Source organism: Halichoeres trimaculatus, unplaced genomic scaffold (assembly GCF_033239565.1).
Source record: "Halichoeres trimaculatus isolate MK-OKI-2021-1 unplaced genomic scaffold, fHalTri1.1 fHalTri1_scaffold_23, whole genome shotgun sequence".
NCBI lineage: Eukaryota > Metazoa > Chordata > Actinopteri > Labriformes > Labridae > Halichoeres > Halichoeres trimaculatus.
This window is the reverse complement of record NW_027437201.1, coordinates 8074775-8089292: the sequence shown is the minus strand read 5'-3', so window position 1 is coordinate 8089292 and position 14518 is coordinate 8074775. Positions and strand designations below refer to the sequence as shown.

Genomic DNA, 14518 nt, shown 5'->3' with positions numbered 1-14518 from the left:
CTTACTAGTCCAGGAAACCTCACACCTACCTGACAGGAACACCAGCCCAGAAAAGATGGTGCAAAGCAGAGGTATACAGCAGGTTGTAGGGATGCAGGGTTAACACAGCAATTTAATAAAATGCTTGATAATTGCACAGTGAGCACAGCAGATGTGTTGTATTTCACCCTGTGGGTTGACACAAGTTGCAGTTCGTGCCACACCTTCTCAGATGAGTCACACTAAACCAGATGTACCATTATCCTCCCAGGATAATGGACAATAACTCACAAGCTGACATAACTGTGTCAGTAGGGACAAAACAGAAACCATGCAGATGTCGCAGCCCTTTTGTTCATGACTATAGACTTGATCTTGACGGCACTAAAGTCTTTCTAACTTTAGCATTTTATATTTTTTCTTGTCTTGTGTACTCAAGTTATAACATACTGTAAACAAAACAACAACGTATGGTTATTGGATAACATGCATCACATCAGGGGCTTGATTCTACAACAAGCAAGTTGTAATCTTGAGCACACAAGATAATTTTTAAAAATAAAATAGGTATTTTGTGTAAACAGGGTGAAAATAATATCAGATTAGAAGTTATATGAGTTTATCTATTAATATTGATTATAACCATTATTAAGTTAGGTATGCAAGTTCTATAGTGCACAAATTATATTTTATATTTTTTTCCAATTAGATATTTTGTGCAAACAATATAAAATACATCTCTTTTTGGAACTGATTCTATTTATCTTAATGATTACTGAACTATTTGTTTGAGGGTTTTATCTTGTGCGCACAGGGCTATTTATTGCATCACTTTGGTAAGGTGTGCATACATGGGAATAATCTGTAATGAGGAAGAGTGGGCTCTAATTAATAAGGTGACTATTCACAGGTGAAATAAGACAGTCTTCAATGTGTGTATACTGCCATCTGGTGTCAGCGGAGGGTCATTACAAGTGCAGGGAGCTCTTGCACTGCTGTTATTCAAGTCACTATGCAGTCCTAGAAATACCTAGAAATGATGTGATAACAGTATTGGTCACAGCAGATGCACCATTACAATGGTGAACAGAAACTAAGCTAAAGTAAGCTGTAAATATGGGAGGTGTATTTTTGGTTGCTGTTCAGTGATATTTAGTGTTGTGTAATGTAGTGACTGGTTGTTGAAACAGATCATATGAAGGGACAATCAGAACAAAACTGCTTTTATTTTTTTTATGACACCCATATTCTCAAGTTGTACTTCCCAACAAAGAGCTGCCCTGTGCTTTATCAGCTTTTTCACACTTGACTTAGCTCAGTGTTCAGCTGAAGACTTACCCCACAGCCATGCCAAGACTCTGTGCGAAGTTATCAGCATGCACTCAGCCCTCTGTGGAAGGTACAGGCTTTTTGTTTTGCAAGATATTGTTTATAACGGGACAGAGTGAAACACAGCTGCTGTGAGTGGATGTACAATGGTTCGTATACTGTGTTGTTTACTAACAAAGGGAAATAAACAAAGAGAAAAATAAGCTGTGTGCGTGTGTGCACATGCAAACACACAATGACAACAATTCCATCAGCCAGGTGCTATTCTGAGCATAGCAGCTACCTGACTCAGTGCTTCTATGGACACTGCTCAGGAACAATTACGTAAGGACACGCAACGCGTCCACACAGTTTGTTCCACAAATTTCTGTCAAAAGAGAAAGAGGAAAAAAATCCTTGAGTATTTACTTAAAAAGGAAAAAAAAAACCTTCTATTCCAGGTGATAAACTGGAAACACACAGTGCAAGAATGAGCCCAGACAGAAAGAGTTATGAATTCATACAGAGTTTATTATCAAATAATAATATACCAAAAATAATCCATCACTATGCAGAAATATATACATCTTATAGAATATACTGATGTAATACATTACAGAAATAGTTCAATAAATACTTAAGTATAGTTTTAAACCCTAGATAACAGCTGCAGAAGGTTTGTAAGGCTTAGAGGTCCTGAAAGTGAAAGTAAGGTTCACCATCGGATGGAAATACATCACATTGTGCTTAAACTAACAGCACTCAAGTCAACTAAAATAAAATCTTTGAGGAATAAAAATGTCAAAGCAATCAAGCAAAAAGAACATGTAACAAGGCTAAGATGGGAAGTAAAATCATTGTGCCTTAAAAGAAATTCAACATTAAAGAGTAAGACAGGAGTTAACTTTCAGTTTTATCCTACTTCACACCCTGACACAGCGTATCAGAGTTATTAAACTGTATGTTTAATGATTCGTTGCTACACCCATAATTTTAGGGCTTGTATGAATCATTCGTAGTGTAATATACAGAATATAAGTGCAAACTTATCATAATAACTCCTGCTTTTGCATATTTATTCATGCACAGTTTAAATTGATTTCAAATCACTGCAAAAGAAAAAAAAACACCTCTCATTAAAGAGAGCTCTTTTCAGCATGTAAAGGGACCTTGCTTGTTATAAGCTCTCACATGACACTGTGGGACCTCTGGAGATGAAAAGGTTCCTCATTATGTTTGTGACTTAAAGGTGCAGTGCATAGAGTTTAGAGACATTTCAACATATAAAATTCATTTATTTGTCTGAAAAAGTGTCTAATTCCCAAAGTTTAAGATCTTTTTTTGTTTTAGCAATTAAAATGAGCTTGATATCTATAAATGAGAATATCTCCTTCTAAAGAGGCCATCATCTTGCACTGCCATGTTTTTAGGATGGCACAGAACAGAAAACAAGAATTTAAAATTTAACTAAATGCTCCAATCTCTACACACTGCACCTTTATGGTTTCCTTCACAAGGCCCACATAAAGAGAATCAAGTTATAATAAATACATCACTGTCTAAATGGGTGTCACATGAATCCAAAGTGTAAAATGTGCGTATGTTGACTTCAGGGTTCAGTGATTAAGTTTCTATGTTCCGCAAGGAAGAACTCAAGTCAGAGGGGGGTCAGAGGATGCTGCTGTTCCTAACAGGTGGAAGAAACACACACGCAGCCTTTAAGGAACAGAAGGGACGAAACTGCAGGATATTAAATTGCTCAGCCTAGCAGCAGTAATTGCCTTTCTCTTTTCAGCTACATTGCACCCAAGTAAACATTACTGCAACGGAGGACTGCAGATGTGCTGTGACAGCAGGGGAACTCCCTGCTTAATGCTAAAAATACAGTACGAGTTATAGAAGACACGGAAACAGAACAAAACAGAGCAGGAGAAGCAGGTTACTGTGCTAAAACAAAAAACATTGCTGCCCGGGAAGAAAGGCTAAGTCACTGAACAATTACCCACAAATTCATCTTTCACAACACTGGAGGTGAGGAGAGTGGAATACAAGGCGACTTTCGGTTCTTAACAGTAAAATAAAGACTGCTTTGAATCTAAAATCCACTCATTTATTTTAGTTGAGAGCATTATCTGTTTTTGGTAAGGTTGTGATTTATTTTGCGGAATGAGTTGCTGGTTTCTGAAATTCTATTCATAATACTAAATTTTGAAATGAAAATGGTTCTCTAATATAATACTTAATTCAAGTCTTGTCTTCAACATTTAATATTACAATTTTCAGGAGGGATTGGTATTGTGACTGATTCCAAGGACAGTCAGAGCCACCCCTGGATCCTCTGACTGGCAGCTGGACTTGTTATGAACCAAATTCACCCAAAAGTTCAGAAAATTGCTTTTCAGGGTGTTAAAAGATGAAATGATTCATAAATTGGTTTTAAAGGGTAAAAAAATCTGCCAAGGAGATAAAAAAAAAATCTTGTCAAGCTTCTTGAAATGGGAATAATTTCTTCATACAAGAGACTAAACAAGTACGTTTTACTTTTTTATCACATTTGCAGATTCAGGCCAATAATTAAATTGACATACCATCTTGTGATGAGACATTTTTCTGGACTTGTCAGGTAAATTTGGCTCATTCTGAGTCTGATTAGATCATTTTTTACAAGAAATAAGATGTAAAAACTTTTCAGTTTTTGCAGTTTTATCTGCCTGTGAGAGTCATTTTATTTCATAACCAGCTAAACGCTCCTCACAGGGTCTTGAACTAATCCCCCTCTTCCAGGAGAGCCTTGACTCACCCTGGTACACTAACCCCACTCATGACTGAACTTTGTGTGTCTACAAAAAAGAAGAAAAAAAAAAGCCCAAGAATCAAACACATCTGATTAAAGTCAGAGGCTAACACAATGCTGCTCAGGAGTATTACCTCAGTGTCAGCTAAAAAGTGACAGGTTCATTGTTATTCATATGAGCGCTGCAGTGTTCACTCTGCAGAACCTGCACCTCTCATCTTTCTTCCTAACGTGCTTAAATTAATTGAGGGAGCTATCATCTTTCCTGGGAGCATTCTTTGTGAACAGCTTTTTAGATGATAGCTTCATTTGCTGAATTATAGTGGCAGGTTACTGACACTTTTTCTCCCCTTCAGCAAAGACAAAGTGCAAACAACACACTCCCTCTGAGCATTATATTTTTAGACTGTTGAGCACACTTATTAGAAACTTAAAGTGTAAGATGACATGACAGAGTTTGCTCCTCCTGAGGCCATGAAGATGTCAGTATGGTCTCTTTGGGATACAGGAAGTAGGTCCCTCATGAAAAATAATGTCTGGCTTCATCTTAAGTTTGAGCATGAAATAATTAATGAGTTTTCAAAGTCCTGTTCTTATGTAATGTCACACCTGAGATCTGCTACAGAAAGAAATGCTGGTTACTGAGAACTAAGAGGGACTGGAAGTTAAAAGTTCCCCAGTTAAGGCACTTCAAAGATACTGAACTCTGGATTTGATTATAATGTGTTTTAACTTTTTAGGATTTGTGTTTTAAAGGAGAAGGGGAGTGGTAGAAAAGCTAGTTTACCATATAATGAAAACAGTGATTTCAAATGAGCATGTTTGTACTTAGGTTTTTCAACAGTTAGGCGTAAGATCCCTGAGAGAATCCAGTGTAATCCTGTTTCAAGTAAAACTTCACTTTAGAGCTTCATATCAAGCTTTCATATTTCTCTTTCTTGACTTGAATTATTGTTGTTAAACTTGGTTTGCTACAAAAAAAGTGTTCGCTATTCTTAAATACAAATGGTAGACAGTACTTCTTTGTGATTTGATACAGTTAAATAATACCAGGAAAATATGACTCTGAAATATAATATGTAGTGTAAGATTTTGAGTATAACACAATAAGATTAGTCCCAGTATGATAAACCTCTCTATTTGGTTATAGAAGGATAAAGCATTAGAAAATAAGAAATGTGACTGAGCATGTCATTTAAAGAGACAGCTCCTGCTTTAGTACTATTATTAGGGCTTTTTAGGTGTTGTACTATACCTTTAGTGTCAAGATAAATACCCATTTTTCTCGCACTAGTGCTTTGCAAAATCCTTACTTCAGCCTTTGTCTAAAACACTTAGATTCAGTTACTGTCTCTTTAAGTTTTCCCACTCCACAAACCCCTTCCCACTGATTGGCACAGCCCCTAGAAGTCTGTCAGGGGCAAAGCTTTGGAAAGACCTTAATGCTTGAGGCCTGCCCTCCCTTCATGTTATAAGCCAGTTAAAAAAAACTTTTTGCGATGACATCATCATTTCAGCCCATTTCACAACCTGTGAATCTTTCAGTTTGAAAATCATCCAGTATTTCTACTTTGGGTAGAGTCTAAGAGAAAAACTTCCTTCAGATCCATTTTTAAAGAAACATGCACATTAAAAAGAGATAAAGGGAATCCTCTGTTTGACAGGCAGTTTTTAGCTTTGTGGGCTGCATAGAGCAGGATATGATTCAGGGTAGTTCTTCCTTCTCCGTATTAGCGTCATAGATGTGTAATTTTCACAAAAAAATAAGTGCATAACTACACAGTATTTATTACAAAGGTTGATTCCTAGATCTCAACTCTGGTAAATGTAAAGACTTCAATTTTGAATTGAAACCTATCACAGCGTCATCATTTATCTCTATGAGATGATATTCCTATGTCTGAGTTTTTAGAGAGCTTTAACCTCCTCACAGTTTATCGTCTAAATAACGAGTAAAATATCGAAGAAATCAGGAACATGTGATAGAGAAAATGAATAAAAAGCATTACCACAGTACTCTCTGTTTCTCTTCCTTCTCAGCTCTTTCTTGAGCTGCTGTACCACTTCCTCAGTGCGACTCCACTCGTGCTCAGCACAACGCACAGCGCCCCACCCAGGCTCCACCAGGTCGGTGCACGGTTAAAGAAAAGAAACTGGAAGATGAACGCCAGCACCACATCGAAAGTTCTCACCAGGGCCACAGGTCCGGCTTTCTCAATCTGCAGGGCCTTTGTGAGGAAGGTCTGACCAGCGACACCCAGGAGAGCGATCAGCATCATCATCCAGCGATCACGGCCGCATAGTGGGAGCCTCCATTCCCCCAGGACGGATACGGCGATGATGCACTGGATGAAGCCGATGACGGCATAGTACCAGACAGAGAGGTAGTAATGGACACTCTTCCCGATCTTGCGAATGACAACAAATGTTAAAGCAGCTCCAATAGCCCCTGTGAAAAATTGATAAAAAGAATTAGAATAGTGAAGGGAATTAGATGAAAAATGAGCTCATCAACAAGAAAAGATGACACTGAAAATACCTGAACTTTTTGAAATAACTGTTTTCCTTATAAAATTCTGCTCTGCTCTAACTCGCTTTTGCGATACACGAATCCCCAATCTGATACTTCTCCAATACATCGAGCTTCCAGCTGTAAGCTCTCACTATGTTCTGCTCTGCTTTATGGCATTCAACCAATAGTGTCACTGCAGCAAAGTGATGTCATGCCCTGCGTTGTTTCTGTGTGGAGTTGGGACAGTCTGACTCTGTACCACCACATTACAGTAGTAAATAGTCTGATTCCGATCCAGTCTATAACCACATGATCCGCCCCGATTTCAGATCACATGATAGGATTGGATATCCCTACTAAAAATAGGGTTTGAAGGATTTAAAGGCTAAGAAACAGCTCATCATTGTCCAATAACTTAGAGAGGTGTATTGTTAAGATTTGAAATTGCCCTTTAAAAGAAGCATCAAAATAAAACATTGGACTTCATGATGGCGAGGTCAGCCTTTGGTTTTCCAAAGCCCAACTTGATGGTCACTCACACCAACAAGTAGTCATGTTTTAGGAGAAACCATACACAAATTCCTTTTCAGGCCATTTTTCAAATTCAAAATGTTCACTTTCTAAATCAGTCCAGTGAATAATTTCTGCTGGGAAACATCCTGTCTCTGCAAACTGAGTATTTTCTGAGCTTTTACAAGAGCAGGATCAATGTGAGGAGATCAGAGAGCCGTTGACCTTTGACCACAAAAATCCCATCAGTTAATCCTTGGGCTAAAGGCCCTGCTCCTCGCTCTCAGCCACTCAAAGGCACGAAGAAGCTCTTAACACTCCAGAAACAGCTTTTCATTTCTGGCTGGGATACTCTGCAAAATATTCGGTAATGATTGCTTTGCTGAGGGGAAAATCACCAATTTGTGACTAAATTAGCAAATCCTGCAGAAATATACTTATTACCCAGCTGTGTTAAAACATTTGTTCTTATTGGCCAATACCTAGTGATAATAGTGATTAATCTTCAACAGCAGAAGTAATGCCAGGGATCACACGAGACAGAATTTTCAGTAATTTTCAGTAAATTTTGACACTGTTTGCCGTTTGAACGGGTGGTCCTGGGAATAAATAACAGCTAGTAGGCACAGCTGTGAGAGCAGCCTGAGGAGTGACTTGGACATAACCATTTCTGATAGGGGAAGTAGAGCAAGATCCTGCGTATGCAAATTTAGTAAGGCTAAATTTAGTAAAGTATAATACTTCACACAAAAAATACTATTCAAAGTAGCTTAAAGGGGTTGTGAGGAGTTTGAAAGTGATCTTGAAAAAGTCTCCCTTCCAGATATATGCCTGATCTTGATCCAAACTTTAAAATGAGATTATCAGCTCCAATATTGCTGGTTACAGGTTATTTTAAATTGCAAATTTTTAGCTTCCGGATCGGGTCGACCAGGACTGGATTGTTTTATGGCACGTCTAGGTCTCTATGACAACGCCACGCCGGCTGACAAAAATTGGTAGTCAGAAAAGATAAAACACAGAGATCTGTGTTTTTCTCAGCTAAAAATGATTTCTTTGACTATTTTTGTAGTGGACACAGGAGCCTAACTGTCAGACAGAAAAGGGACAGGAGAGCAGAAGAAAGATACATGGGTTAGGGTTACAGCCCAAGCTAAAAGCTAATTAACCTCTAGCTCAGGCTGTATTGCTCTATAAAACAAGGACTAAACTGTTTGTGCTAATGTTCATTCCAACCCACAGTCAGCAGTTATTCTGCAGTGGTGTGTTCAAACTTGAAAGTCTATCAATAAAATGAAGAGTGAGGTTACGTTAGCTCTGCTTGGTAGATGACTGGCAGGACATAGCTAACCAGGATTAGGCAACGTCACACATTACAGACATGTCATAGAGCACCAGGCTGTCAGTAGCGCTTAACATAAATGGCTACTAAACTACTTACAAACTAACGGTGTTTGCTTGTTGTCACATTAGCCTACAGATACGTTGGAGCACAGGGCTAACATATAACCAGCTGCTACAAAGTTTGCTTGATGTCACGTTCCAAACCGTAGCGCTACGTAACTGTACTGATAAGTCCCTTACCTCAGCAAATGTATCCTGTAAAAAGTTGTCTTGAACAAAAAAAAATTGTTTTGATCCAATCTCCATTTAATTCTAAAACAAACACACACCTCTCTAAAAGTAATTTACAACAGTGTGAGGACACTTAGGGCCACAAGGTGGCAAGGGAGTGCAATTAGCATCTTTAAGTAAACGTAGGTAGTAACTTCCACCTCTGCTTAGCAGTGAGCTAAAAGTGCCTTTTTAACATTGTGTCAAGTGGATTCGGTCTGTTTACAACACAGGCAGGGGGGGGAAATATGACTGATTTTAAATGACTTAAGATAACTTTAAGTTCAGCAAATTATGCTTCTGTTTCAAAAGTGAAAATAAATCAAATTACATTAAATGAATCAACTGTGTCACCTCCAAAGGCAGCAATGGTCCCCTTGATGTGATTCGTGTAGTTTCCTTCAATGCCATGTAAATGCTCGCCGAAGATAAATGGCGGCCGGGCGATGAGGATGACTCCAGTGAGGGTAAAAATAGTGAAGACACCGTCCCAGATTGTACACCGCTCTTTGAGAAATATCCAGGCCAGCAGGGAGGTAAAGACTGGATTACTAAAAAAAAAAAGAGAAAAAAAGGAAAGAATACAAAGTGGTGAGATTGGGCGGAAAGGTAATACGTATATTGTGAAAGCTAGTTTAAAAATAGCAGGACGTTCAGGGCTAATTGGCAAAAATGTTGATTTTTGCCTCAACAGATTTCTCTCATCAAGCTCAATTCAAACCCCCACTATCAATTACTACTAGAATATGGGAGAGAGATGATTATGAATAATGAAGAAACAGATAAGGGAGATGAATGGATGACAATAGGAGGGAGATTAACAAAACAAGGTGATTGCTGCATAAGTCCTAGACGGAGAATATCTGTAATGATACAATTATCTCCGCTAATGCACAATCAATTACCAACTCTCACCTGAACATGATGACTGTGGCATCTGCAAGTGGCATCTGTTGAACAGCATAGAAGAGCAAGATCATGGCGTTGGAACCAATGAAACCTCGGAGCACCAGATATTTACGTTTTTCCTTGGGACCGAGGAAACCTGTCCTGAGGAGAGGAGACAGGAGGATGACGGATGAATGAGTGACAGGATGGATGGATGGGTGATAGGACTGAGTGACAGAGGAAGTTATACACAGAAATTTGACATAATATTTTTTAGAAAAAAGTGGGCTGACAGAAGACAAATGATGGGAAGGTCAGACAGACAGATGGATGAATCAAGGTCATGTGAGGGTGACAGTGATGGATGGATGGGTGCATGATTGGGGCTAAACACAAAAGTGGTAATGAATTAATGTAAAAAAAAAAACAAGGAATGCAAATGACATGGGTAGAAGAGGTAAATGAATATAAGATCTGTGGTAGGGTTTATAAATGAACTTTAATCTTAATTCTGCAGATCTTTTATTCTTCAATATGTTTGTTTTCTCAATGCAAATATATTTTCATATATGCTTCCTCTCTAAGCATGACAAGAACTGTATGAGCACAGTACAGTTGCTTTTTTCTCAATGAGTGCACAAAATTAATAAACTGAATGTATCAGAGTCACATGACTTATCTTGGATAGCTGATTTGCAAAGCAAACAGAAAGCACGGTGAGATGTGCAGTGCTTATTTGCCTTATTTGCCCCTCCACATTATACTTTTTTTTAGGATGTGAACTTTGCCCTGAAACATGTTTTAGGTGTGGCCATGATAGTATCAGCAAAGAATGATAAAAATGAATATGAGTTCAATCACTTAACATTTGCTATGGTTCAAAACTTGGAACCATGGCTTGCGTTAGCTTTTGCAAGCTAGCCAACAGAGAAAAAAATGTTTTGCTAGCAAAAAATGACAAAGCACAGGGTAGCTAGCTGGTTGTGAAAGCCTCCCTGTATTTATCCAATGTTAGTTGCTTTGTTTGATAAAGCAGTTTGTTTATGGAAAGCCAATGGTGAATAAAGCAAAGCTAGCTTGTGTTTCTTTGCTAAGTTAGCGTTTTTCCATACTACTGGGAAAGTCTTTGTTAGCTTGCTGACCCCCCTAAAAGGTCCCAACAAATTACCAACAGTATTTTTCAGCATTGACTCTATTTTTTAACAGTAATTCACCTTATTTTATTTTATTTTACTTGGGATTCCAACATGTAAACCTTTTGATTTGGGGTAGACCTGGAGAAAACTGGGTCATGCTTTTTATTTATTTTTTTTTCCCAGAAATTTAGTCACGTCTGAAATGGAAGAAGTTTTTCAGAAATGCTTTATATCTGAGCCATTTGTCTTGGTTGCTTTAGTCAGTTATATGGATAAATAAGTACAAATTGGAGTCCTCACAGGAGCTTGGGGTGACATTACAGTGGGTTTGTGCATTGGTAAAACAAAGCATTTTCACAGAGTACCTTGAAAAATATGGTTCTACTGAAATTCTGCCCCTGATGGCATTTCACTATTTAAAAAATGACAAAATCATCTTTAAAATATGCATGTGAATGCTGTACATTTTAACATTACTGCTAATCATAATGACAATGTTAAACAATCATGGCTTCATGCAGGATGGAATGCGCGCTCTCAGACCTCCTCAACACTGGATATAATTGTAGAGTATCTTTTCTTCAGCTAGAGGATTTGTATGCTCAAATTTTCCACTTTACTGTAACATCTTCAGGTTGTTTGAGTGCTGATTATATGTTGTGTCAAACACAAAATACAATGTAAATTATTGGTTTGGAATAAAAACTGTTTATGAGTGCTTCTGTAGCCCTGATTACAGCTTGTAAAGTGCATGAATCTCAAACCTGAGATTAGAGTTTGACTTTTAAACAGTAAGACCCAAAATATTTGCACTTTTTTTCATCATGCTTACTTGTTGTAGATGAGTAATGGCATAGTGAAGAGAATCTGGAAGAAGCAGCGTATCGCACTGATCTCTATGGCGTGGACTCCCTGGATGGTTTTCACCAGGAGGGCAATGATGGAGAAGAAAACTGTGGACAGGAAAGCGTAGAACAAACCGAGACCAGGACATCTTTTACGTTTTTCTAGGCCTGGACACAGAGAGAGAGGTGGGGAGAGAGCAAGAGAGTGTCATTATATCATCATGTTGAATGTGTTTATTTGGCAGTGTTGATACTGTAACAGGATGAAATAGAAGAGCTTAGGGTATATTATTGAACCCCATGTGGCGGAGGTGGAAATTCTATTGAGAAAAACACACACAAAAGATCTGCAAAAGACAGCGGTGTAGTGTTTGCAAACCCTGCCTGTGGAGCAATAAACTGATATGCTTGTGAAGATTAGATTTCAGCCGGAGGTCACACAGACGTCTCTCTCACAATGTGAGGTCCATTTACCACTCCTTTTACTCAATAAGATGTGTTTTCTTTATCTTACACAGCCAAAAGACCTAACCTAACCTTTTAGGTGTTATATCAGACAGGCAATATCAGATTGTGTTTGGTGGTTCTTTTATTCTTGTTTTTAAATATAATCAGAAAAAGGCATGGTGATCAATTTTTATTTACGAGTAGTGCTCTTACTTCATTTAGAGCAATGTTAAAGAAATAATTCTGTATTTAATCATCTTATCAATTCACTGACAGTCTCCAGACAACAAGACCCCATGAATACATTTTTTTGAGTAAATTTAGTCATGATAGCATGTTCTTATTTTAGAATTACAAGAACAAATGTGTACATTACCAAACTGCAGCTAGTTTAAACATTCCTCCTCCTCTCATTCTGTAGGCCAGGTCCTTTTTCTCTGAGGTACAGGAGGTATTAAGGTAAAGTAGAAGAAGAAATGCACCTTTTGGCCTAGTATATACTAGGCCAAAAGGTGCATTTCTTATTTCTTATAAACCTCCCAAATTAAGCCTCTCAAAAAATTATCCTTATTTGTTTGTTTGTTTTAGCAATGGTACAAGTGTGGAAAATGTTTCTCCTGTTAATGGAAAAATATAAATAGAACTTGACTTTTAGTGAAAAGTATACACAGGTCAACAGTGAAGCTAAAAGAAAGGTCTCAACTTGACATCAAACTGTTATTTGTAAGTGTGATTTGACAAAAAGCACTGTGGTGGCCCTGATACTGTGGGGAAAAACTGCACAGTCATCCATCCCCTTTAAGGATGATGCAAATGTGAAGCTTGCTAACAGCAGTTTATCTTTATGGGCCACACTCTTGGCAGCAGATTTGTTGATAGAAATTATAAAGTGTAAACAATGTGAGACTGAAATGTTCGTCAGAGAAGGCAATTTATGAGGTGTTAATTCAGAGATAACAAAATATCTGTTTTATTGTTGACAGATTACAAAACCGTGCCTGTTTTGTGTTACATGTCTTTGCTGTATTTATATTTGACTTTTAGGGCTAATAGGCTAATAGCCTCCACGTGATATCAACGCTTCTGATTTATGACGTTTCACTGTTAGATAACGTAAAGGTTACGCAGGAAGTCGGTGTTTCTCTGGCCTCTCAGCGAGCTCATTTCGCCCTGTTCTCATTTTCTCAAATTTCATAAACAGTCGCCATTAAAATGGCTCAGGCAAAACGCAGTATGACTACAGCAGGCTATATTTGCGTTTCTGTGTAACCAAGGGAGGACTCTTCTACCTTCACGTGCGCTTTCCTTTCTGGATGCAGACTCGCTCCTGACGCAAAACGCCGGTGGGCATAGCGTATTCTTCCTCTTCTCCTCCTCGCCGCCTTCCAGTGAATTCTCGCTCCCCCTCGCTTCCTCCCTCTGCCCAGCATCTTCATCGTGAATGCGACTGTTATTTCGCAGGTAAATCCTCTCTGCTGTCCGCTCATCATCGCCACTCTCGTCGTGCTCGTCGACGCTGTTCCTGCCATGGCTGTCAACTTTGTGAAACACTACAGTAATGTCGTCCTCTACGGTTAAAGCCCGCTCGTGTGTACAGTTGTTACAGTCGCCCATAGTAAGATGTGACGGAGGAGCGACAGCATGCCTCGGACAGAGTACCGTCCGCCTTCTTTGGTGCCCTGAGTGACTGAGAAAAAACAAGGTTAATGTCTAACCTTGGTGGCAGGATACAAACTCCCATGCGGTGGTTACTTTACCCACAGGGGGGCAGAAATGAACCCAAACCAACTCTGTTGGGCAACTATAACATTACCCGACGTTTACGCCCATTTTACAGAGACAGTGGGGCTTTGAACACACCAAAACACAAAGTAAATGAGAAATATCACTATCATATACAGTCTGTATGGCTTACAAAGCTTTATAGCTCTTTATTTTAGTGTATAGCCCACCCTAAGCCACACATACGTCTATAAATGGAAGAGATTTGGTATATCTGACCAACTTAATCATTACTTCTAGACATATGAGGCATTATAAGTGTGTCAAAGTATAAATATTATTACATAAATTACATTTATGTCTCTACCACATTTTATTTTTCTTTCTTCTCTAGTGGAAATTAGTTTCTGACCTGTCTTTTTTCAAGACGTGTAGAAACTGTCATATCTTGTATCCCCAGAGTTGCAGAAGCACAAAAACACATTAAAAGGGAGCTCGAATTACCTCATTAGTGTAAGCCAGGCAGGCTGTGGCCTCACCTATCCATTATGACAAGAAAATGAGCTGTGTTATCTCAAGGTAATGAGATAAATTAACCTGTTGTGATGAGAAAACCGGCTTTGATGTCCTCAGTTAATGAGAAAATAATTTAAAATGTCAAGAAAACAACATAAAATTTCTCAAAGTCACAAGGGAAACAGTGGATGCTTGACCACCCAAGGCCACCGTACACAAGAATTGTTTGAAACACCAGGGAAGCAGA

At 38.5% G+C, this 14518-nt stretch overlaps 1 protein-coding gene across 1 annotated transcript; it reads right to left on the bottom strand.

Moving 5' to 3' along the window:
- Window positions 1-1919: 1919 nt before the first annotated feature.
- On the bottom strand, window positions 1920-13859 carry slc35g1 (solute carrier family 35 member G1). Its single transcript, XM_074662614.1, has 5 exons — window positions 13323-13859; window positions 11574-11754; window positions 9633-9767; window positions 9072-9268; window positions 1920-6530 (listed from the first exon to the last, which is right to left on the bottom strand). The coding sequence occupies exons 1-5, from the start codon at window positions 13645-13647 to the stop codon at window positions 6118-6120; spliced, it is 1251 nt and encodes a 416-aa protein (XP_074518715.1). The 5' UTR covers window positions 13648-13859; the 3' UTR covers window positions 1920-6117.
- Window positions 13860-14518: the final 659 nt, after the last annotated feature.

What these genes read in the sequence shown, in the direction of transcription:
- slc35g1 (XM_074662614.1), bottom strand. Translation starts at nt 13,647, where the DNA reads ATGGGCGACTGTAACAACTGTACACACGAGCGGGCTTTAACCGTAGAG. An exon ending in AAAGGAAAGCGCACGTGAAG is followed by an intron (nt 11,755 to 13,322) that starts GTAGAAGAGTCC and finishes CTCTGTGTCCAG; the next exon opens with GCCTAGAAAAACGTAAAAGA. An exon ending in GCCACAGTCATCATGTTCAG is followed by an intron (nt 9,269 to 9,632) that starts GTGAGAGTTGGT and finishes TTTTTTTTTTAG; the next exon opens with TAATCCAGTCTTTACCTCCC.